We start from the raw sequence: 25903 nt of genomic DNA, 5'->3' as shown, positions 1-25903 counted from the left end.
ACCTCAGTTTTCACCTCTCAAAATAATGATATTTTCTGACCGAGATGAAACTGTGTCTATGAAAGCCCTCTGTACAACGGTGAAATGCGTTCTACAAATGTCTATAATAACTTGCTTATGGACGGGCGCGGTGCCTCATGCCTGTAATCCCAGCACTTTGGGAGGCTGAGGTGGGTGGATCACGAGGTCAGGAGTTCGAGACCAACCTGGCCAACATAGTGAAACCGTATCTCTACTAAAAATACAAAAAATTAGCCGGGCGTGGTGGCAGGTGCCTGTAATCCCAGCTACTCAGGAGGCTGAGGCAGGAGAATCACTTGAACCCGGAAGGCGGAGGTTGCAGTGAGCCGAGATTATGCCAGTGCACTCCAGCCTGGGTGACAGTACAAGACTCTGTAAAAAAAAAATATATATATATAACAATTAAAAAAAAACCCTGCTTATAGTAAGTTCAGGGGAAAAGGCATGGTATAATTAGAACTATGTAAAACCTTCACTTATTCATAGAGAAAAACTAATATTAGAAAAAAATTAAAATATTTAACAGTAGTTAAATCCAGGTTGATTCAACCAAGGGTGACATTTTTCTTCTTCCTAGATTTTTTTTTTCTTAAATTATTATTTTTTAGAAAATAAAAATTTCATCTGGAACTGTAAATTAATTATATCAATCATTCTCAAAAGAATGTCCAAAATAATGCTATCAGAAGATGTTTTTGATCCCAGAATCATACTAGCAAATGGAGAACTAAGGAAGTAAATTTGCTTTCAACTTCTCCGGATTCTGGAATGGTACAAACTGGGACTCACGAAAATAACTGAAAATACAGAAGCATATCAACTTAGATATGCTTTATTAGTTGTAGTTTTATTTTATTTTTAATGAATCAGGTCCTATTCCAATTTCTTATATTCAGTCCCTAAGCTTGCTCATCGTAAGTATTATAAGCAGGCCATGTATCCAGTAAGTTACATATGGAAAGAATTTCTCACAAATTTCTCCATGAGCCTACACTATTCTGAAGCATTGCTTAAGAATTCCAGATGTTTAAAAGAAATAAACTTCTCTTTCCAAGTATAACACATTTCAAACTTCCCAAGTCATGGGGATTCCCAAGCGAATGGGTAGGAACCTATAACAGGACAAATGTGAATAAACGACGTTTTTTTTTTGAGATGAGATCTCACTCTGTCACCCAGGCTGGAATACAGTGGTGCAATCTTGGCTCACTGCAACCTCTACCTCCCAGACTCAAGCAATCCTCACACCTCAGCCTCCCGAGCAGCTGGGACTACAGGCGCATGCCACCACACCCAGCTAAGTTTTTAAAATACTTTTTGTAGAAATGGGTTTTCACCATGTTGCTCAAGCTGGTCTTCAACTTCTGAGCTCAAGCAATCCACCCACTTCAGCTTCCCAAAGTGTTGGAATTACAGGCATGAGCCACTGTGTCTGGCCTTCAATGTGACTTACATGTGTTCTCTTATAGTGAAAGATACGACCAGAAGCATAGTAACCCCAAATTTTCAGCTTGAGGTTAAAAGCTGATGCCTCTCTCAGGATGAGAAGGGAGGCTTTATGTCTTTAAAATTCTCCAAACTTCATGTGTGGTAAACTGGTATTGTTATAACATAATAATAAAAATAACCACCAGGCGCGGTGGCTCACGCCTGTAATCCCAGCACTTTGGGAGGCCGAGACAGGCGGATCACGAGGTCAGGAGATCCAGACCATCCTGGCCAACATGGTGAAACCCCATTTCTACTAAAAAAAAATACAAAAAAATTAGCCAGACATGGTGGCAGGCACCTGTAGACCCAGCTACTTGGGAGGCTGAGGCAGGAGAATGGCGTGAACCTGGGAAGCGGAGCTTGCAGTGAGCCGAGATTGCATCACTGCACTCCTGCCCAGGCGACAGAGTGAGACTCTGTCTCAAAAAAAAAAAAAATACAATAAAAATAACCAATATATATTGAATTGTTACCACGGGAAGACTAATGAACAAAGAAATCAAACACCTGGATTTGCCTTTTACTGGCTGGGAGACCTTACCCCAATACTTTAACCTTCTTAAACTCCAGTTCCCTTATTCAGTAATTGGAGACAGTAAAAATACTTGTCCCACCACATCATAAGAGTATTATAACGATCATATTATCATTGAACTTTGTAACTAAAAAGCATTGTAAAAATGTTATTCTGAATTGCTCTTATAGTATATACTGCTAAGCAACTTCTCTGTTAGGCTTGCTTGACACTCCAAAACAAATAAGGTACCCCTACTATGTGCACAGCACCCATACTTCTCCAATTATCTCACCAAACACGCTGTCTTCAATGTAACTGCTGCTCATTTGTCTGCATGCTCCACTAAACTGTAAATAAACTGTAAATCCTATGAGGGCTCCCCATCTTTTTTTTTTTTTGAGACAGGGTCTCCCTCTGTCGCCTAGGCTGGACTACAGTGGTGCAATCACAGCTCACTACAGCCTGAACCTCCCAGGTTCAAGTGATCCTCCCACCTTAGCCTCCCAAGTAGCTGGGACTACACGTACACACCACCATACCCAGCTAATTTTTTAAAAAAATTAGTCTCCAACTCCTGGGCTCAAGTGATCCTCCCACCTCAGTCTCCAAAACAAAATGCTAGGATTACAGGTGTGAGCCACCATGCCCAGCCTCCCATGTTGTCTTGTTCACTGTCATATTCTGAATGACTCACTCATATTAGAAACAAGCACTCAATAAACAAGTAAATCTTGACAGAAGAAAAGTCCTTCCTTGCAGACCTTTGCTGATGAAAGTCCTGATAAAGAAGATACTTAATAGCAACCTCTGCATGCTAAATACTGACTGGTAAGAACAGAAAGAGAAAATTAAATACTAGAATATAACCATATTTATAATTACATAATTGGAAAAGAATAACCATGCTATCAACTAAGGGAATATGACTCACCATCATATTTTGCTAGGACTGCCTGAACATCTGCATAGGCCTGTAATTCTAAAAGTGATTCTAAGAGATTTTCATGGATGTTCACCATGGTAAGAGGAGGAAATTCTTTCATCAACTGTATATTAAAAGGAAAAGAAAGATTAAAATCATAACAAAGGAACTCAATAGAGCTGAGCCAGATTCATTAAAGTAGAAATTCTTGTTTCTTAACATAGCTGTGAAGAAGACCTAACCCTTAAGAAAGGTACGTATATTAAATAAATACCTTGTTCTAAAAACTACCAATTAAAATACAATGATTCTGCATTAAAATAACTGGCAACTTAACTAAATTTTTAGTTTCTGGAGGAATAAATGTAATAGTCCCATCATCAATTTACTTACATCTCTCATTATTTTTACTGCTTCTCTTATTCTTCCTAATTTTCTTGCACACATTGCCAATCTTCTTTTAATATATACCAGTACATTGGTATCTCTCCCTATTTAGAAAAACAAAAAAATGATAGAACTATCACTTTTGTATTGTGGGCTGCTATTGAAAAACAAAAAAATGACAGAACTATCACTTTTGTATTGTGGGCTGCTATTTCATTAACATATCCATTAATTTTATTTGCTTCCCTTGGAAGAGTCAATTAAAATTAAATTGTGTCAGAATGGAAGAATATTAATGATGGCTACATTTGGATGATAAATATTTAACAGGAGTGTTCCCTATTTTTGTCATGTTTTAAGTTTTCTGTATTAAAACTTAAAATACACATTTAATTATTTTTGCCTCTAATAGTAACCTAAGTACAGTATATATAATTTGTGTATGATTGACAAGTTTATTTTAACAGCAAAAAAGAAATACATACATTATAGGAAGATATAACATTAACCTAGTATTTAAGTTTGTGCATAAATGATCTATTATTCTGATACTCTCTATTGTTTTAATTGAAAAACAAAAAATGTCCAAAACAAAATTTCCATGGCTAATGTAAACTTTTCTTAACAGTGAGTAGTTGACAAACTATAAAACTACTTCTAGAAAGAGCTAACAAATATTTCTGTAACTATCTCATAACCGTATTTGAGATTATTCAAAGACAAATGGCATGACATTTTTAAAGATGTAGTTTCATTAGTTCCAGGCTACAAAATTATATATTCCCACAGATGTGTGTTATAAAAAATGTGCATTAATGAAACATACCATATATATCTGTATTTAGCTTAGGGAGAAAAACATTATACAAATTTTAATTTACACATAAAAAAAGATTTAGAACTTAGCTGCCAGTAGATAATGCATTATATAAACATATTTCAATTTATTACCCACTATTTGCCAAAATCATGAAACTAAAACCCTCTGGCCATAAAAATAGCAGGAAGCAGCATCATTGCTGATTCTAACATCTTTGGTAAAAAAAAAAAAAAAAATCTCAATCATAACTGGTAGAGCATATCTAAGAACAGAAAGGACTTCTGTTGCTATGGCTCATCTGATCTCAAGCACATCATGGAGAAAAATCAACCAAAGAAAGAATCAATGCCAAGTATGAGGTTGGATTTTGGGCTAAGAATCAGATGGTGTGAAAGGGGCCACTCCCTAGCACTATATGCAGATACACAGTCTGAAGAGCAAACCAAATAATGTACCTCTACTGTTGCTTAGAGTAAGGGTGAGGATAAAGATAACAGCTGCTTATTATCACTAGAAGGCTCTCCTGAATGCTGAAAGTTTTTGAGTTATGTTTTTACAATGACCAGCCCAATTCTCACATGAAATAAATTACTGTTAAGTCTCAGAGCAGCACATCTTCTCTCAATAACCTGAGCAGATCTATTCCTTTCCACAAGCATTCTCTGGCTAATACACATTTCTCTCTTGCTGGCTTGTAGGTATTGTGAATAGATTAGTTATTTCCAGTGAAAATTAACTAACCTGTAAGTATTAAGTTTTTTATTATTGTTGTTTTGTGTTAAGACACAAGCAAATTACAGATGTTAGAAGACAGTAATAATCAGTTCAAACCTGCTTACTCAGTTGAGCTTCATGCTGAGGACTTTGGTGCTGGCATTGCTGTGACTGCCTATAAATTGTTTCTCCTGCCTTGAGTGCCTGTTTAAATAACCTTTCAGCATCTACAATAGTTGTTGCTTCTTCCTCAGCCAGTAGAACATATGCAGTGGCACAGCTATGAAGAAAGCAAGAAGGCAATTTTAAATAAAATGATAAAGCAAGTGTTTTCTCTTGGTTATGTCCCTTTGCCCTATGTCATATTTCCTTACCTACACTTTTTCCATCTTTAGAAAAAAAAAAGCCTTCATTCAATATTTTACCTTAATAGGGGCACATTGGTATATTCTTTATGTCTGATTCCACAATTCTTCCACTTTCTTATCTTTCCCTTCTCTTTATTTTGTTTTTTTTAAAAAAAAAAAAACACAAAATTTTTAAACTTCTATCTCATTCTCTGACCCATTGTCCTGTGTTTTCCCTTTGTGAAAGGTGGGGAGAAAAGAAGATTTATAAAGAATTATCTGAATTGTATACCCTCTACTGGTCATATCTGCTTTTTTTTTGAGATGGAATTTTGCTTTTGTCGCCCAGGCTGGAGTGCAATGGCCCAATCTCGGCTCACTGAAACTTCTGCCTCCTGGGTTCAAGCAATTCTCCTGCCTCGGCCTCCCGAGTAGCTGGGATTACAGGCGTGCAGCACCACGCCCGGCTAATTTTTGTATTTTTAGTAGAGATGGGATTTCAACATGTTGGCCAGGCTGGTCTAGAACTCCTGATCTCAGGTGATCCACCTGCCTCAGCTTTCCAAAGTGCTGGGATTACAGGTGTGAGCCACCATGCCTGGTTGGTCATAGCTGCTTTTAGTCGCTATATACTTTATGACATCCATTTCATGGGGCAGGTATGGGGAGGGTGAAGATTGGGAAGATAGTCCCTTGGCCAACTAGGCACCTTTAACATCTGACTCAGAAACATATTCCATGACTAGACATTTTCCCCAAATCTGAGTACTCCCCTCTGCATGCTGTCCCATCCACACATGGACTTATCCACAATATTATGCAGTATAACTTCCCTTGTTCTGAATTCAGGTCCTTCCTCCTACACTCCTATTCTCATTCCTCACAACTATGCTTATGCCAAGTTTTCTTTTCTTCACCCCACTAAAACACAGAGGCTTTTCTTTGTATCTTTTAAGTCAACACCTGGCTAATAAACTAATTCTTGTTTTGGGGCCACAAAGAGAAACAAAATGTGGTTATTCCATTCCCAGATAATAACAAATCCATCTCTTATACAGACAATGTCCTAGTTGTGATTATCTAAGCCTGCACTGTCCAGTATTCTAGGCATTAGCCACATGTGGTTATTGAGCACTTGAAATGTGATGCGTCTGAATTGAAATGTGATGCAAGTGTAAAAATGCACAACGAATTTTGAAGACTTAGAAGAATGTAAAGTTCCTCATTAACAGATTTTAGAAAAGTACTGACTATATGTTAAAATATTTTAATATTTTGGGCTGGGTGCGGTGGTTCATGCCTGTAATCCCAGCACTTTGGGAGGCCGAGGCGGGCGGATCACGAGGTCAGGAGATTGAGACCACGGTGAAACCCTATCTCTACTAAAAAAAAAAAAAATACAAAAAATTAGCTGGGCACAGTGGCGGGTGCCTGTAGTCCTAGCTACTCGGGACGCTGAGGCAGGAGAATGGAGTGAACCTGGGAGACAGAGCTTGCAGTGAGCCGAGATTGCGCCACTGCACTCCAGCCTGGGTGACAGAGCGAGACTCCGTCTCAAAAAAATATATATATATTTTGAATATAGCTAAATAAAACATTATTCAGATTAATGTCACCTATTTCTTTTTACTTTTTAAATGTGGCTACTAGAAAATTTAAAGTTACATATGTGGCTTGCATTATATTTCTAATAATTAGTGCTTATCTAAGCAAGAGAGAGAAATTATTGATAAACGTACAAGACCAAGCATTAAACAGAAGTGATGGCAGGTAGCTATCGTTAAGTGGGGACAAAAACGTTCTTCAGATATAGAAAATGCAATTCATACCATTTCATCATCCTTCAAATAAGAAGACCTTATAGTACATAACAATTTCACTAATCAACAAAGATTTCTCCATTACATTACACTAGATCCCTGTGAAGCAATAGATATACTGCTGCTTTAAACACTGGCCTTCCTGCCCAGGCACAGTGGCTCATGGCTATAATCTCAGCACTTTGGGAGGCCAAGGCAGGAGAATCACTTGAGGCCAGTAGTTTGAGACTAGCCTGGGCAACACAACGAGACCCTTTCTCTATTAAAAAAAACAATAATAAAGGTTTAAAAATTAGCTGGGTGTGGTTGTGTGCACCTGTAGTCCTAGCTACTTTGGAGGCTGAGGCAAGAGGATTGCTTAAGGCCAGGAGTTGTAGGTTACAATGATGCTATCATCTTACCACTGCACTCCAGCCTGGGCAACAGAGCAAGACCCTGTCTCTAAACAAAAACAAAAATCAAAAACACTAGGCTTCCTGACTGCCATTCCAAAAACCAACTGAAATGTTTTAAAATAACCATAATAAAAACACTTTTTAAAAGACCTAGATGGGTATAAATCAAAATATAAACATAATTATATGCTTGTATTTTGAATGTATGTATTTTTAATGACTGTATGGATACACGGTGAAAAGATTTTTTCCCCTTAAAGCTTTCTTGGATTTGTTCAAAAGTATTTTATATGGATACTAATTCAGGCAATTCATTATGTGAATACCTAATTAATCTTACTCTGAAGAATGTTGGTTTTTTACATTGAGGTAAAATTCAAATAACAAGGTTCACAGTTTAAAGCATTTTGAAGTATACAATTCAATGATTTTTAATATATTCACAGAGTTGTGCAACCATCGCCACAATGTAATTCCAGGACATTTTCATCATCCCCACAAGAAACCCCATACCTATTAAGTAGTCACTCCCCATCTCCCTTGCCTCCTCAATCCCTGGCAATCCCAAATCTATTTCTGCCTCTTGACAATGTCCTCTGATGCATAAAATATTTTAATTTTGATGAAGTCCATTTACCTGATTTTTCTTTTGCTGCTTGTACTTTTGGTGTTATAATTTATGAGACCACTGCTAAATTCAAGGTGATGATGATTTGTCCCTATGCTTTCTTCGAAGAGTTCTGCAGTTTTAACTCTTCCATTTAGGTCCTTGATTGATTTTTAAATTAATTGGGATATATGGTATAAGGTAAGGGACCACCTTTATGCTTTTATATATGTGGCTATCCAGTTCTTCCACCATCATTGTTGAAAAGACTATTCTTTCTGCCACTGAATGGTTTTAACACCCTTGTCAAAAATCATGGCCAGGCGTGGTGGTTCACACCTGTAATCTCAGCACTTTGGGAGGCTGAGGTGGGTGGATCACCTGACGTCAGGAGTTCAAGACCAGCCTGGCCAACATGGGGAAACCTTGTCTCTACTCTAAAAATACAAAATTAGCCAGGTGTGGTGGCACGTGCCTGTATTCCCAGCTACTTGGGAGGCTGAGGCAAGAGAATCACTTGAACCCAGAAGGTGGAGGTTGCAGTGAGCCGAGATCGCGCCATTGCAGTCCGGCCTGGGCAAAAAGAGTGAAACTCCGTCTCAGAACAAAACAAAACAAAACCATCAACTGACCATAGAGAATATGGGTTTATTTCTGGAATCTCAATTTGAATCCATTGATCTAGGTGTCTATCCTCATGATTTAACTACTGTAGCTTTGCAGTAAGTTTTTAAATTGGGTAGTGTGAGTCTTCTAATTTTGTGCTTCTATTTCAAGATTGTTTTGGTATTCAGGGTCTCTTGCAGTTCTGTATGAATTATAGGATCACCTTGTCCATTTCTGCAGAAATGATAATTGAAATTTTTATAGGGATTGCACTGAATCCGTAGATCAATTTAGGGAGTACTGACATTCCAACAATAATGTCTCCCAATCCATGAACATAGGCGGTCTTTTGATTTATTTATTTAACTTATGCTTTATAGTTTTCAGCATCCAAGTCTTGCACCTCCTTGATTAAATTTATTCCTAAGTATTTAAATCTTTCTGATGCTTTTGTAAATGGAATTGTTTTCTTAATTTCCTTTTCAGATTGTTCATTGCTAGGATATAGACATAAAACTGATTTTCGTATGTTGATTTTGTTTCTCACAATTTTGTAAACACTTTCATTAGCTCTAATAGTTTCTTTGTGGATTAAGACTTTCTACAATAAGATCATGCCATCTGTGAATGGAGATAGTTTTACTTCTTCCTTTCCAATTTAGATGCCATGTAAAATTTTTGACTAAACTGCACTGACTACAACCTCCAGTACACCATGTAACACAGAAGTACAAGTGCAGACATCCTGCCTTTTTTCTGATGGTGGAGGGAAACCTTTCCATCTTTCATCAGTAAGTACGTATTTAGCTGTAGATTTTTCCGACGTTCTTGAGGAAGTTTCCTTCCATTCCTAGTTTTTTAATGTCTTCATCATAAAATGGTGTTGGATTTTGTCAGATCTTTTTCTTCATCAACTGAGATGGTCATGTAGTTCTTGTCTTTTGGTCTATTAATGTGGAGTATTACATTAATTGATTTCCATATATTTATCATGATGGGGAATTCTGTCAAATGTTTTTTCTACATCAGTTGAGATAATCATGTGGTTTCTTTCTTCATTCTGTTAATGTAGTGTACTACACTGACTGATTTTCATATGTTGAACCATTCTTGCATCCGTGAATAAATGCCACTTGGTCAGGGTGTATAACATTTTAATATGCTGCTGTATTTGGGGTGCTATTTTGTTTTCAGCTATTATTTCTTCAAGTATTCTTTCTGCCCTTTTCTCTCTCTTCTTTGGGACTCCTATAATGCATACATTGATATGCTTGATAGCATCCTACAGTTCTCTCAGACTCTGGTCATATTTCTTTACTCCTTAATTTTTTCCTGCTCCTTGAATTGGGTAATCTCAATTGACTTAAACGAAACTCACTGGTTCTTGCTTCTGTCTGCTCAAATCTGCTTGCTGCTGAAGCCCTATGGTAAATTTTTCATTTTAGTTATGCTTTTCAATTCTAGAATTTCTATTTAGTTCCTTTTAATTATTTCTTCCTCTTTACTGATATTCTGTAATGGTGAGATATCATTATCATGGGTTCCTTTACCTCCTTCATCATATTTAAAATAGTTGATTTAAACTTTGTGTCTATTAAGTCCAAAGTCTAGGCTTCACAAGGGCAGTTTCTATTAATTTCTTTTCTTTTTATTTATTTTTTGAGACATGGTCTCTTTATGTTACCCAGGCTGGTCTCAAACTCCTGAGCTCAAGTGATCCTTCTGCCTTGGCCTCTCAAAGTGCTGGGACTACACGTATAAGCTACCACACCCAGCCTAATTTCTTTTCTTTCCTATGTATGGGACATGTTTTCTTGTTTCTTTGCATGCCTTGTAATTTTTTGTTGAAAACTGGAAATTTTAAATATTATATTCTGGCAACTCTAGAGATATAATTTTCTCTACTCCCTAGGATTTGTTGTTGCTGCTTTTGCAGTTGTTTGTTTAGTGACTTTTCTGAACCAATTTTATAAAATCTATACTATCTGTCATGTGTGACCAGTGACGTGTGTGCTATTTTAGCCTCGTGGTCAGTTGGTGATTTGATAGGTTTCCTTAAACACCTGGGAACAAAACCAAACAAAACACAAAAAGCAAAAGTATTTGCAGATGGGCTCTGTGTGGGTGCTAGGGCACACCTTCAACATTCAGCCAAACAGTTTACAACTCTGCCTTAGCCTTCACCTCCTACTTGTACAGAACATGAAGGTTAGGCAGACTTGAGAGCTTAGGACTTTCTCAAGTCTTTTCTGAGCATATGCCCAGCTCTGGCTGTGTGTGGGGCCTTGATTCCCAGAAATATGTGGGAGCTTTTTAGACCCTTTATTCCTCAAAGTATCTAATTCCCCAGACTTTGCTCACAAGCTTTCTGATTTGTCTATTGTTTGTCTTTCCTGTTATCCCTTGCCCCAAGCAGCAGCAGCTAATGCATTTGCCTTTAAATGTTTTTAACAAATGACCCAGAGTGTAGTTATGTCAGTTCTGGGAGAGTTTTGAAATTGAAAACTCTCTTCTTTCAGTAAGCTGAAATAAGGCAAGCCCTTTGAGCTAGTCCTTCAGAGAGCCAACAGACAGGTCAAAACAAACGACCACAGTTCTTTGAAAATAAGGTCCATTCCACTTCCTCTGGTACTAGAAACCTATACCTGGAATGTACTCTGTTGTCTTCAAGACTGCCACTGAGCTAGGGAGTAAGGGATGGGGCCAGGATAAATAAAACACTACAAAGCTTTCTTAGAGAGATTTAGGTGTTTTTCCCCTTGATTAAGCATTCATTAGGTTACTGTAAACTTTTGATTAGTTTCCAGAGTTTTAATAAAGTTGATCCTGACAGTTTCTGCCAGTTTATTATTTTGGCATTCTTTACTCTGCCATTTTTGCTCCACCGTGGGAAGGTCTTCTTAATAAGGATAACGTATATACTTGGGGGAGAAGGTTCAGAGAACAACTCTAAATTTACATTATTCAGGAAGCATTCCTTGATAAACCCCAACTGGAACCATATTTTCACTCTTAGTATTTATTTAGTCTGCATTAGATTAGTATTTATTGATCTGTTCCTTGTAAATAGTAAGTCGCCTTGTGATTTTACATTTTGCCTTTTCAAAATATAAAGTTCAAACGAAGAACTATAAAAAAAGCTGCTAACATGGAAAAAAATAAGCTTGATGGAGCTATGTTTTACTTATTTTTAATCCCCTTCTCATGCCTTCAAGTCCATTAGCAACTAAAGTACTCAAGATTGAATGCTTTAAGTGAATGATTTAAATGAAAAAATTAAAACAGGTGCATAAGTACATTTGTATTTTAGTACCTTTTTTTTTTTTTTTTTTTTTGAGACACAGTCTCACTCTGTTGCCCAGGCTGGAGTGCAGTGGCATGATCTTGGCTCACTGCAAACTCCACCTCCCGGGTTCACACCATTCTCCTGCCTCAGCCTCCTGAGTAGCTGGGACTACAGGTGCTCACCCCCAAGCCCGGCTAATTTTTTGTATTGTTTAGTACAGAAGGAGTTTCACCGTGTTAGCCAGGGTGGTCTCGATCTCCTGACCTCGTGATCCGCCCGCCTCGGCCTCCCAAAGTGCTGGGATTACAGGCGTGAGCCACCGCACCCGGCCTAGTATGTTAGTACCCTTTTAACTATAAAGTATTATCACCATTCTCCATGAGCATTCTCCACTTTGAAAAGTATTTCTAGCATAATTTCTATTCAAAAGCATATACAGATTTACAATTTCAGAAGCAAAATACAGATGTTGGCAAACACTGAAAATTTTATTAAGTATCTATAACATGCAAAAGGGAAATGACTAATGACTCCAAGTGTCTTAGGAACAGACAAAGGAGACATAAAAATCATTTGCCTTGGTTTCCTTCAAAATAAATTTATTTTCCATATATTTCAAACTTACTCATTGTTTAATTCTAAAGCTTGATAGGCTGCTTTGATTCGAGCTGGAGGATTTCTTTCCCTCCATGCCTTCTGCATAACTGTAGAAAAAAATTTCATAAAATAGATGAGATGGTAAACAAATAATCTGCAAAATGTATGAAGAATAAGCTAGTGGAGTAAACAAAGCTTTAAATAATATATTCTTAAACATACAAAACAAGAAACTAGGTTATTAGTTCACATTATCCATATGAGAAATTTACATTAAATTTGGAAGCTTCACATAAAATAAAAATATATTCTTTCTCTGATTTATTTGAACAATATACAGGGTACTTAAACAAGTTAATTATATCATTATTATATATGAACATTTATATATCTAAATGCATGTTAACATTGAGTTTAAGTGACATCACATTATAATCAATATGAAATATTACAGTTCTACTTTTATCATTCTGAAAAGGTTTTATGGAACTGCTAAAAATAAAAATATACAAAAACTTAAAAACAAAGTCTTTGTCTAATGAATGATTCACTCTACGAAGATGTATGGGCTTGCGTTTTGTGTAAAAGGGCAAAAAAAAAAAAAGGAATTAATTTAGAATATAGTACCTCTAGAAAATGTCAGCCTCTAACAGGATTCAACAAAGGCCCAAGTTAGGATTTCTTTGGAATATTAATTTTGCTACCAATTTACTGTACCAAAATGAAGACTTCACAGTAAGTTATCTTTAAATAAACAAATAAAGTAGACTCAGAAGACAAACTGGCCCATTTCAAATTTGATAAGAAAAATAGAGAACCTATGAGTGTTGCTTTTGGAACAAAACCCGCAACTGTCCAGGAAGAATAATGTGAAAAATGTTTGAATTTTCCTTTGGAAACAAAATATTAGTCTTGGCTTAGAAAAGGAGTCAATATATTCCACTTGTGTAACAAAAATACATTTCTCATATCAAACATGTCACCAGCTAGCTGCCACCTAACGCTTCCTGAACTTGACAAACTGATGCAAGCCAGCACCCATCTGATACTGGCCAGGTAAAGAACATCATTCTGCTGCAACACTGAATATTACATTAAAATAACGCATAATACTAGACTTGTAATTTTTGATGATAGGCTGTCTTCTATGAGTTATATGATATTTACAAGTCAAATTTTAACACTGAATCTTTATTAACATATTAAATTGTTATTTGGTACTCAAGTATATTAAATACATACCCTAATTTATCTAACCAATTCCCTTTTGATGGACAATTAAGTCATACTAAATTTTTTGCTAATACAAAACATTGTGATAACAATCTTTCAGTATGTGTTTTCATATCTAATTATTTCCTTTCTAGAAGTAGAACAGCTGACTAAAATATGTATATTTTACAAGATTCTGGATATGTAACAAGTTTGGGGAGTTAGGAGAAAAAAAAAGATTACAGATATACACCCCCCAAATTCCACAATAAGACTGTATTTACACTTTTTCAGGCAGTGTAACACAGTATAATCAATCTTTGCTAATTTAACACCTTAACACAGTATTATCAATCTTTGCTAATTTAGCATCTGAAACTTATTTTCATTTGTGTTTTTTTAAATTTCTAGTGAGGTCGTCTAATTCACCTTTAAATATTTTATCTTATTCTTTTGTTTTCAAATGCTCTACCTAGCCTTTCAAGAGTATTCTTCACAACCAAAGCAGTCCTAAGCCTAAGTGGAAAGGAGAAATAAAGTTGACGGGGGAAAAATGTATATATTTTTTTCTAAAATAAGGCTTAGGAGTAATTTAAAACAAAATGCTGATTTGGTATTCAATTGTCCTCTTTAAGGGCTCTTAATATGCTGAATATAATTTACACAAGCAATTAGCAATTCACTCAAATTTATCTATTTTTCAAGTTAAATAACATTCTAATATGCTAACAAGCACAAAACAGATCTACAGTTATCATAAGGTCAGGGGTCATAAATATGTAAATGCCTACAAATGCCAGGCATTAAACATAAATGAGTGAACTGAAAGCACATTCACTGTCTCAAAGGGAGAACCACAACTCAGTTCCATCTTATTACTGCCAAGTGTAAATTCAAGTTCAATTTTGCCCTATTTTTCAACCTTCAAAAGGGATAAATTCAGATTTTAATGTAAAATCTCCTGATTTTTAAATGCTGAAGAAAAAAATCCAAAAAACAATGCTGGGCCCTTCTGGATATGTTTGTTCTCTGCTCTAGATAAATTAATAGAATAAGAACAAAATCTAATTTAGTCATTACTGATGACAGTAAGTCAAGAGAAATTTGCCACATCACAAAAATACACGTTTGTATTTTTGAAAATAAAACTACTGATATAAATCATAAATCATGACCTTTATGTGAGGGTCTGAAAAGATCAATATGGAATCAACAGCCCATTTCTGAAGATCATTCAGTCCTCCTTGAGTTCAACCTTTAGCTGGGGTTAGACACACCTCTAGAGAAGTACATAAAACTTTGCAAGGACCAAAATGGGATACATGGTTTTAAGAAAATCAACTTCTAAAGCTTCAACTTTATCACTCTTTCCTATAACTGATCTACCAAAGAATGTTTCTCTGGTTTCCCTATCCTACCTAACCACAATTCCTATACCCGCTCACCGCAAAGATATGTTCCTTTCTCTTATTTTACAAAAAAAAAAAAAAAAAAAAAAAAGGCTTACTTCTTACTCATCCTGAATCTTACAAGGTGTACTGCCCTATAGTGGAAAAATCTCCAGGTGCCAAAGGGACAATTCAAAGTTTGGGTTGCGGGCAACCATGTTTAATCAAGGCATCCTATAATAGTATTCCTGCCTTTTATTTATTAAACAGTGAAGCTTGGCATTGGAAAGAAAGTATTCTGGCCCTGTATTCAAGTATATTACAGAATGAAGAAGGGAATGATAACAATTTTTAACAGTTCTATTAGCACCCCTCCCTACTTACTATCAAAGAATGGATTGCTCCTAGGGGAAGGTCCCCTCACATCAAGGCAAAGCAGGCATTAGCAAGGAGTAATAAAGGTAGCGAAGCCTTATTTTGGCCAAGTGGTAAGTTCTAGGCAAAGTTCCAAGACACAACTATCTTTCTATCTTAGAATCTGAATTCAGAAGACAGATGGTTGTCATGGGGAGGCATGTTAATATGTTTATTTAAATTGAAAAATGAAGTCAGACTGCTCTGTCAGAAAGTAAATATGATTTGGTTGATAGAACTGACAATGAGAACTCACCCAGTCAATTAGATTATATACAGAACTTTCCACAAAGTTTAAAGAGCTAAATATGTAGCTCTAAGGATTTGACAAAAATATAATTAAAGCACGTCGTAACACTTAGAACCTTATAGTCAAATGCAATTCAAATTTTTAAAAATTACATTAGAATGTTTTATTGTGGAAAAGGATGGAAGTGTGATACCAGACTCTACAGCATGAAATAATGATAATAAAATTATATAGGGATGCAAAACAGATATGTGTTAAAGAAGAAAAAAGACAACATTTACTACTGTTAAAGAGCATTTGGTAAGCTGGGCGTGGTGGCTCACGCCTGTAATCCCAGCACTTTGGAAGACCAAGGAGGGGCGGAAGGATCACCTGAGGTTGGGAGCTCGAGACCATCCTGACCAACATGGAGAAACCCTGTCTCTACTAAAAATACAAAATTAGCCGGGCATGGTGGTGCATGCCTGTAATCCCAGCTACTCAGGAGGCTGAGGCAGGAGAATCGCTTGAACTCAGGAGGTGGAAGTTGTGGTGAGCCGAGATTGCGCCACTGCACTCCAGCCTGGGCAACAAAAGCAAAACTTGGTCTCAAAAAAAAAAAAAGAGCATTTATTTACATATTGTTTTATTTGCTTGGTTGTTTTTTTAGATATAGGGTCTCTGTCCCTCAGGCTGTAGTGCAGCAGTGCCATCGTAGCTCACTGCAGCCCTGACCTTCTAGGCTCAAGAGATCCACCCACCTCAGCCTCTCGAGTAGCTGGGACTACAGGCGTGTACCACCACACCTGATGAATTTTAAACTTTTTTTGTAGGGATGGGGTCTTACTGTGTTGCCCAGGCTGACAAACTCCTAGACTCATGGGATGCTCCTATCTTGGCCTCTCAAAGTGCTGGGATTACAGGCATAAGCCACTGTCCTTGGCCTATTTATGTATTTTTCAATGGGTTGTAGTGGGTATTAAATCATTTGATTTCATAACACAGGTTGAAATATAGGGTATACTATTATTTTTAAATGTCTGTATTTTGCAATATGTCAAAAATTACATTCTCTATGATTATTTAACCTTATGATGTCAACTTAAAAATGCGTGAAGGGACACATTCTTTTTCAAAATTCTTTTGGGAGATATTCAAATAAAAATGTTTTAATACCACAACTTCAGTAGATAGCCATGATTGCTATTTTAAAAGCCTGCTGATGTTTGCAATTCAGTGTCACTCTGTGAGAGGGGCTGTGAGAGAAAGGATGGTGAGACCTAACTTCCAGAGTCACTCAACTCTTAAAGTTAACATACAGTACTGATACTGTACTGCTGTTATTTCCCCAACACCTATCCTTTTGCCGTTAATATAAACGTTAAGCATATAAACATAGATCAATTCTCTTTATTCCTTTATTGCAATTAAACCATTTTATGTAATCATACCAAAGATTCATGGGTTTCCTATCATCCACTCTTAACGTGTTTAATCTAGCAAAGATAAATCACTATGAACTCATTTTAATGCAGGAAACTGGCTATTTTTCAGACCCTTCAATGATTTTGTGGTGGGTAGAAGCAGTAATAGTGTAGTGGTTAACAGTCAGTCTTGAGTTTGAAACATGGTTTTATCATTATTAACTGTGTGACTCAAGGCATATTACTTGATCCCCCTTTGCTTCGGTTTCTTTATTGTTAAAATGGGGCTGATAATACTACCTATCTCATCAAGTGACTGGGAAGATTAAATTTCTATAAATTGCTCAGAACAGTGCCTGGCACATAGTAAGCTTAGACAAGTATTAGCTATTATTAGTGAAATTGCTTAAGACATCTGTGACATCTAGGCCATTCATTCAGTCATACTTTTTTTTTTTTTTTGAGATGGAGTCTCACTCTGTCACCTACGCTAGAGTGCAATGGCCCAATCTCAGCTCATGGCAAACTCCACCTCTGGAATTCAAGTGATTCTCCCACCTCAGCCTCCTGAGTAGCTGGGATTACAGGCACCTGCCACCATGCCCAGCTAATTTTTATATTTTTGTAGAGATGGGGTTTTACCATGTTGACCAGGCTGGTCTTGAACTCCTGACCTCAGGTGATCCATCCACCTCGGCCTCCCAAAGTGCTGGGATTACAGGCGTGAGCCACCGCACTCAGCCCATTCATACTTTCCTCAAAGAATAAATATTAATATTTACATTATGCCAGGCAATGTGCTGGATAATAGAGATTCAAAGATGAAGAGAATATAGTCCCTGCTGTCCAAAAGTTCATACCCTAGTAGCAAAGACAAACATGAAAGCAATATAATAACATTAACAAATAAATGTTTGTGGCTGAATAAATTAACTAAAGTTACTTCATAGAGGTTTAGACTAAGTAGTATAGAATTGCAGAAAACAAAATGTTTAATTCTGTGATAAGGAGTCCCAGAGAGGGCTTTCTGGAAAATGTGACTTTTAATTTGGATAATGAAGGATAAAAAGTAACTCATCAGATAGATAAGGTGGGTGAGTGCATTCAAAGCAGAAGAAAAATTGTGATAAAGATCCCAGACCAGGGCACAGTGGCTCATGCCTACAATCCTAATGTTTTGTAATGACTTTGAGGTTACTTGGAGCTATGATTGCACCACTGCACTCCAGCCTGGACAACAGAGTGAAATCAATCAATCAATCAGCCCTGTCTTTAAGCCATACAATTAAGAGTCTCAATACTCTCTTCTATAGATAAGCACTTAGAGAAAACTAAACACAGAAATTTCTATGATCTTCTGCCACTTTATATGTATCTCTAACTCACGACTAAAACAAAATATACTCCAGTTTTCTGTACATGCCATTCTCCAATGTTTATACATTGACCTGTTCTTTTATTTTATGTATAATTGCAGGTGTTCATTTCCCAGACAGAAATGGGGTACACTGTTTTCTGGAAAAGTAGTTGCCGTATTTGATCTGAAAGGTTTTTGAAGTAGTAAAAGAAATATGAAATATTTTAAATTCTTTATAAGGAACAGCAGTGTATCATAATTTAATAGTCATAATTTATAGTCATAATTTAATCTGACTTATAGTCATAATTTAATCTGAGTTTCTTATCAATAATATAAACAACTCCAAGCCAAATAACTAAATAACTCTGTATATTATAATAAATAACTCTAAAGAACTTTTAAGATAGTCTTCATGATCACTGTTTATACTATGAACAGATATGATACATACCTGTGTCTGAAGGACGTAAAAAATCTGTGTCACAGGTGAAAAAGGTCTGATGGTCCTGAGCTGACAGGTTCATGTCATAGTATGTAAGTGGCTCTTTACCAGTCACCCAAGTGTATCTTTACCAAAACACAAAAACAATTTAAATTGAACATGAGAGAGCATCTATCTGCTATAACAGACACTACTTAAATTCAAAAATATACTGCTACACATTTGGATGTTTTAAAATCTTACAATCAGTAAAACAAAAGATAACCTCACAAACTACTCAGAGTATGATAATAAAACATCAAAGACCAAATAGAAAAATAATATTCAATAAACAACTGCTTTTGAAAATTGAATTGGGCCGGGTGCCATGGCTCATGCCTGTAATCTCAGCGCTTTGGGAGGCTGAGGCTGGTGAATCACTTGAGACCTGGAGTTTGAGACCAGCCTGGGCAACATAGTGAGCCAGTGAGCCCTGTCTTTACCAGAAAAAAAAAAAAAATTCAGCCAGGTGCAGTGGCTTGCACCTGTAATCCCAGCTACTGGGGAGGCTGAAGCTGAAGGATCACTTGAGCCCAAGAGCTCAAGACCAGCTTGAGCAATATAGTGAGATCTTATCTCTATTTTTTAACTGAAAAAAAAAAAAAAAAAGACTCAGTAAAACAAAAATTAAGGATTGGGAATTGAGACACAAAATGAAGCCTGGAATGGAGCTAACACATGAAATGTATACCCAAAAGTTATACTTTTACATTAAGAGAAAATAATCATTCAAAAGAAGCATAAGGATTCCTGATACTAATAAATTTATCCTAGGCCAGGCACAGTGGCTCACGCATGCCTTAATCCTTGGCACTTTGGGAGGCTGAGGCAAGAGGATCACTTGAACCCAGGAGGAGGAGATTGTAGTGAACCAAGATCATACCACTGCACTCCAGCCTGGGTGACAGAGACTCAGCCTCAAAAACAAACAAACAAACAAACAAAAATATATATATATATGTGGATGTATGTGTATACACACACACACACACACACACACACACTTCTTTTTAAGATCTTCAGGAAATGGATACTGTATAATACAACAAATAGTCTCAAACTTTGATTAAACACAGTAAGAGATTCAAGGACCTGTTTCTTACAGGTAACCCTTAACACAGGCTAATGGCACCTTTCATAAAAGCCTAGCTTTCACTTCACAGGATGTCACTATCTTACACTATCACGTCTTTAAGCACAGGAGTTATTGCTTAGTCATTTTTGTATCTCCATCATTTTGCACAGTGCCTGTACATGGTACAAACATAATGTTTCTTATTCAATAAGTTAAATAACATGCCCCGTTCTACTTCTAGGTAAAACACAGCACTCCTCAAAATAAAACTAAAGTATCTTTGCTCATAAGTTTCAAAAGATGTTTTCTCATTTAGAGTTAAAAACCAGAAGAGAAATGGACACAGTAGTGAAAATAGGAAGCAGCAATATGAAGTCAATATAAAAATATAGTCCCTCTACTGTTGCACAATTTACATTCAGAGTGATATTTTCTAATGCATCCTCAAATTTTGAAATTTCGCACTCATGCACAGGAATATGCTGACACTGGTAATTTTTTCTTAATGTCACAAATTCTTTGAAAAAGGCTTTTTATAAACCAGGGGCCTAATACATACTTAAATGTATACAATGTATACTTATACGTATCACAAATACTTATATGTGTTATAAACCAGGGGCCTAATATATACTTATATGTATCACAAACATATGGTTTGATGCAATGTTTCTTATGATTATCAAATTAAACACAGACTATGTGTGGTGGCTCATGCCTGTAATTCCAGTGATTTGGAAGGCCAAGGCAGGAGTATTACTTGGGCCCAGAAGTTTGGGACCAACCTTGCCAACATAGCAAGACCCCTCTCTACCAAAAATTTTTTTTTTTGAGATAGAGTTTTGCTCTTGTCGCCTGGGCTGGAGTGCAATGGCGTCATCTCAGCTCACTGCAACCGTTGCCTCCTGGGTTCAAGTGATTCTCCTGCCTCAGCCTCCCAAGTAGCTGGGATTACAGGTGTCTTCCTCCACGCCCAGCTAATTTTTGTTTTACTAGAGACGGGGTTTCACCATGTTGGCCAGGCTGGTCTTGAACTCCTGACCTCAAGTGATCCGCCCACCTTGGCCTCCCAAAGTGCTGGGATTACAGGTGTGAGCCACCGCACCCAGCCTCTACCAAAAATTTTAAAAAATTAGCTGGATGTGGTCTCTGCCTATGGCGTAGCGATTCTTTTATTCCTTTACTTTCTTAATAAACTGGCTTTCACTTAAAAAAAAAAAATTAGCTGGATGTGGTGGCATGTGCCTGTAGTCCCAGCTACTTGGGAGGCTGAGGCAGGAGAAGTGCTTGAGCCCAGGAGCTCGAAGCTGCAGCTATGATCGTGCTACTGCACTCCAGCCTGAGTGACAGAGCAAGGCTCTATCTCTAAAAAATTTTAATTAAAAAAAAAAGTAAACACAGTGAAGATGCTGCCAAATAAACTGTGGACTAATCATTTTACTTTATTATAGACCAGTATCTCCTACTAGAAGAGCTGTGATATATTTATAAAGACAAATGATTTTGTAAATACCTTTACTCTAAAACCAATGCCCTACTTATATATTTATAAAGACAAATGATTTTGTAAATACCTTTACTCTAAAACCAATGCCCTACTTATACTGAAAGAAAAATGTAATACCTCCTATATTCTGCTCCTCTGAAAAGATTTAGAGGGTTTCTCCATACCTTACATTCTGAAAAACAAGGGAGAAAAAGGGGGAAAAAGAAACACTTTAAAATCTTCATTTAACCAATATCTATTGTCTACCCACCGTAGGCTAAGCATAGTGCTAGCCACAGACGGTACAAAGATGAATAAAGCATGCTTTCAAAAAACAGAATTAAATCTAGTCATTTCCTTATTTCTGTCTCCATAGCATTTGGTTCATAATTCAGTTATAGCACTTACCATATTACAATGTGATTATCTGCTTGGTTTTGTTTCCCCTTTAAAATATGAAGTTTTAAAACTTCACTCATTTTTCTATTCCTAGAACCAAGCACAGCATCTGGAACTGACTTGCTTAACTGAATTAAATATAGTATGAGAATAGTCAGGTAAATGGCCTGAACTCTGTAATAACAGACATGTTTTTTTCTTTTTTTTTTTTTGAGACAGAGTCTCACTCTGTCATCCAGGCTGGAGTACAGTGGTGCAATCTCGGCTCACTGCAAGCTCCACCTCCCGGGTTCACGCCATTCTCCTGCCTCAGCCTCCCGAGTAGCTGAGACGACAGGCACCTGCTACCACACCTGGCTAATTTTTTGTATTTTTAGTAGAGACAGGGTTTCACCATGTTAGTCAAGATGGTCTCAATCTCCTGACCTCATGATCCACCCGCCTTGGCCTCCCAAAGTGCTGGGATTACAGGTGTGAGCCACTGCGCCCGGCCAGACACGTTTTGTTCTAAGAGGAAAAAAAAGAAGTGATTAAATTTGTTCTGGGGAAATCAGGGAAGGCTTTAGAAAGGGGGTGACATTTGAACTGACGTTGAATCACTGTAAAAAATGAGAGTAAGTTTGCAAAATGAAGAACATCTGAAGCAGAGGAAGTGTCATAAAACCATACAGCATGGTTAGGCTAGAGTACATGGTAAGGAGTGTGAGGGAGAACTGTAAATGGGGTTAGAAAATAGACTGGAAGAGGCCGGGCAAGGTGGCTCACGTCTGTAATCCCAGCACTTTGGGAGGCCAAGGTGGGCAGATCACCTGAGGTCAGTAGTTCAAGACCAGCCTAGCCAACATAATAAAACTCCATCTCTACTAAAAATACAAAATTAGCTGGGCATGGTGGTGTGTGCCTATAATCCCAGGTACTCAGGAGGCTGAGATTGAGACAGAAGAATTGCTTAAACCTGGGAGGCAGAGGTTGCAGTGGACGGAGATCGCACCATTGCATTCCAGCCTGGGCGACAAGAGCGAAACTCCATCTCAAAAAGAAAAGAAAATAGACTGGAAGAAATTGATGAAGGACCGTATGTACTACAGTAAAGAGTTTAGATATTATCCTTGGTCATCAAAGGTTTATAAGCAGAAAAATAGCAAATATCAGATCTTTGATTAGATCAGCAGTTCTCAAAGTATGATTCATGGAACTGCAAAGTAACAATTCTTCAAAATAAATTCTAAGACATTATTTGCCTTTTTAAATGTTTACTTGAACTCAGTTGCATGACCCTGAGAGTAAGGGTGTCCTTAAATTTTGTACGTCAGGCACCTGCCTCACTTGTCTTACTTGTCCTGCCAAATTGAACGGGTGATGAAAAGTCAATGATAGGTAAAACTGCTAGTACATTAGCATGAGTCAAGACAATGACACCAAACTGTACTAGAAGTCATTGGATTCTTCACTTCCACATCCTTACAGTAAAAATAAGGCAAATTTCTTTTAAACATTATAGCAGGTATGATGGATGTCTCTAGTAAAGCAATTGTTTGTGAGAACTGGCCCCTTTTGTAATGAAACACCACTTTTACTTGAAAGAGCCACACACAAACTTACGGTTATTTAGATGGGTACCTGGCAGATATTTTTGCCCAGGCTGGAGTGCAGTGGCACGACCTCGGCTCACTGCAAGCTCCGCCTCCCAGGTTCACGCCATTCTCCTGCCTCAGCCTCCCGAGTAGCTGGGACTACAGGCCCGCCCACCACCACGCCCGGCTAATTTTTTTGTAGTTTTAGTAGAGACGGGGTTTCGCCGTCTTAGCCAGGATGGTCTCAATCTGCTGACCTCGTGATCCGCCCGTCTCGGCCTCCCAAACTGCTGGGATTACAGGCGTGAGCCACTGCGCCCGGCCCCTGGCAGATATTTTCTTAAAAATGAACTGAGTCTGTCAAGAGCAAGGAAGAAAATGAAAGTATTTGCTGCCAGTGATGAAATTTGAGCTTTCAAGTACATACTGAAATTTTTAAAAATGTATGTCTGCTACTGTGAGCCTGGCATATTTCACAATAAAGACTTTTCTGTGAGAATGGTGGTGATATTAACAAATGAGTTTTTTCATATTATGCAATAAAATGGATCATGATATGGATATGATATGCATAACTCAGTGAACAAGTATTTTCCAAACAACCAATGTATGATATAAAATTATGCATAGGTAAAAGATCCATTCAAAATGTTAAGATATACCAATAGATTTTCACATAACAGAGCATGCAAAGTTCAGATTTTATACTGCAACTAAACTTTCAGAAAAGTACTCATAGAAAGTTTTAGTGTAGTATCAAAAAAAGGTATCCACAATTTTCTGAGAAGATTATTAAAATACTCCTCCCCTTTCCAATTACACATCTGTGTGAAGCCAGGTTTTCTTCATACACTTCAATCAAACACCATTTCACAATAGACAATGGAGAATAAGCTATCTTCTATTAACTGAATTTTTTCTTGTTGTGGGAAATACGTTTTTCACAATGTGTGTATTAGCTCAGGCTGCCATAACAAAATACCATTGACTGTGTGGCTTAACAGAAATTTATTTTCTCACAATTCTGGAGGCTAGAAGTCTGAGATCGAGGTACCTGCAGGGTACCAGCACGGCTGAGTTCTGGTGAAACTGAGTTCTTGCTGTGTTCTCACAAGGAAGAGAGAGCTCTGGTATCTCATTATTATAAGGCCTTCCTGTCTTATCAGATCAGGTTTCCACTCATATTTTATCTTAATTACCACCTGAAGCCCTATTTTCAATAGTCATATGGGGAATTAGGGGTTCAAATATGAATTTTGGGGAACACAATCCAGTCTCCAGCATTCTGGCCCTGGCCCCCCAAAATTCATGTCTTTCTTTCACATACAATACATTAATTCGGCTGGGCACAGTGGCTCACGCCTGTAATCCCAGCACTATGGGAGGCCAAAGTGCCGATCACTTGAGGTCATGAGTTTGAGACCAGCCTAGTCAACACAGTCAAATGCTGTCTCTACTAAAAATACAAAAAATTAGCTAGGTATGGTGGCGCATGCTTGTAATCCCAGCTACCAGGGAGGCTGAGGCACAAGAATTGCTTGAACTTGGAAGGCGGAGGTTACAGTGAGCCGAAATGGTGCCACTGTACTTTAGCCTAGGCAACAGAGTGAGACTTCAAGACAAAATAAATAAATAAAAATACATCAATTCTCCCCCAAAAGTCTTAACTCATTCCAGCATCAATTCTAAAATCTAAAGGCCAAAGTTTCATCTAAATATTATCTGAATCAGACATAGGGAAGGCTCAAGGTAAATTCATTCTTAGACTCAATTCCTCTCCAGAAGTGAACCTATGGAACCAGACAAGTTATGTGCTCCCAATATACTGTATGATGGTCGGCAGACATAGGATAGACATCCCCATTCTCAAATGAAAAAAATCAAAAGGAAAGAAGGGGTAATGGTTACCAAGTCCAAAACCTAGCAAGGCAAATTCCATTACATCTTAAAGCTTGAATGCCAGGCACAGTGGCACATGCCTGTAATCCCAGCTACTCAGGAGGCTGAGGCAGGAGGATCACTTGAGCCCAGTAGTTCAAGACCCCAGCCTGGGCAACATAGTGAGGCCTTGTCTCTCTTAAAAAAAAAAAAAAAAAAAAGGGCTGGGCGTGGTGGCTCATGCCTGTAATCCTAGCACTTTGGGAGGCCAAGGTGGGTGGATCACCTGAGGTCAGGTGTTCAAGATCAGCCTGGCCAACATGGTGAAACCCTATCTCTACTAAAATACAAAAAAAATAGCTGGGTGTGGTGGTGCATGACTGTAATCCCAGCTACTCGGGAGGCTGAGGCAGGAGAATCACTTGAACCCAGGAGGCGGAGGTTGCAGTGAGC

General features: G+C 37.5%; 1 protein-coding gene across 17 annotated transcripts in view; it reads right to left on the bottom strand.

Moving 5' to 3' along the window:
• Nucleotides 1-25903, bottom strand: part of ST7L (suppression of tumorigenicity 7 like) — a 95470-nt gene that overhangs the window by 53718 nt on the left and 15849 nt on the right. For 16 of the 17 annotated variants that reach the window (XR_008495936.2, XM_054465956.2, XM_054465964.2 and 13 more), the window contains 6 exons: nucleotides 21738-21792; nucleotides 19009-19124; nucleotides 12559-12637; nucleotides 4998-5152; nucleotides 3345-3442; nucleotides 2961-3075 (listed from right to left, as the gene is read on the bottom strand). Coding sequence is in view for 16 of the 17 variants with exons in the window: in XM_054465956.2 (XP_054321931.1) it covers nucleotides 2961-3075; nucleotides 3345-3442; nucleotides 4998-5152; nucleotides 12559-12637; nucleotides 19009-19124; nucleotides 21738-21792 (618 nt within the window). In the remaining variant the exon portion in view is untranslated. The remainder of the gene's footprint in view (nucleotides 1-2960; nucleotides 3076-3344; nucleotides 3443-4997; nucleotides 5153-12558; nucleotides 12638-19008; nucleotides 19125-21737; nucleotides 21793-25903) is intronic. The other variant, XM_054465974.2, reaches the window with a different exon arrangement.

The sequence above is a fragment of the Pongo pygmaeus genome, chromosome 1 (assembly GCF_028885625.2).
Source record: "Pongo pygmaeus isolate AG05252 chromosome 1, NHGRI_mPonPyg2-v2.0_pri, whole genome shotgun sequence".
NCBI classification, from domain to species: domain Eukaryota; kingdom Metazoa; phylum Chordata; class Mammalia; order Primates; family Hominidae; genus Pongo; species Pongo pygmaeus.
Note: the sequence above shows the minus strand (reverse complement) of the source record. Positions and strands in the feature narration are given on the sequence as shown.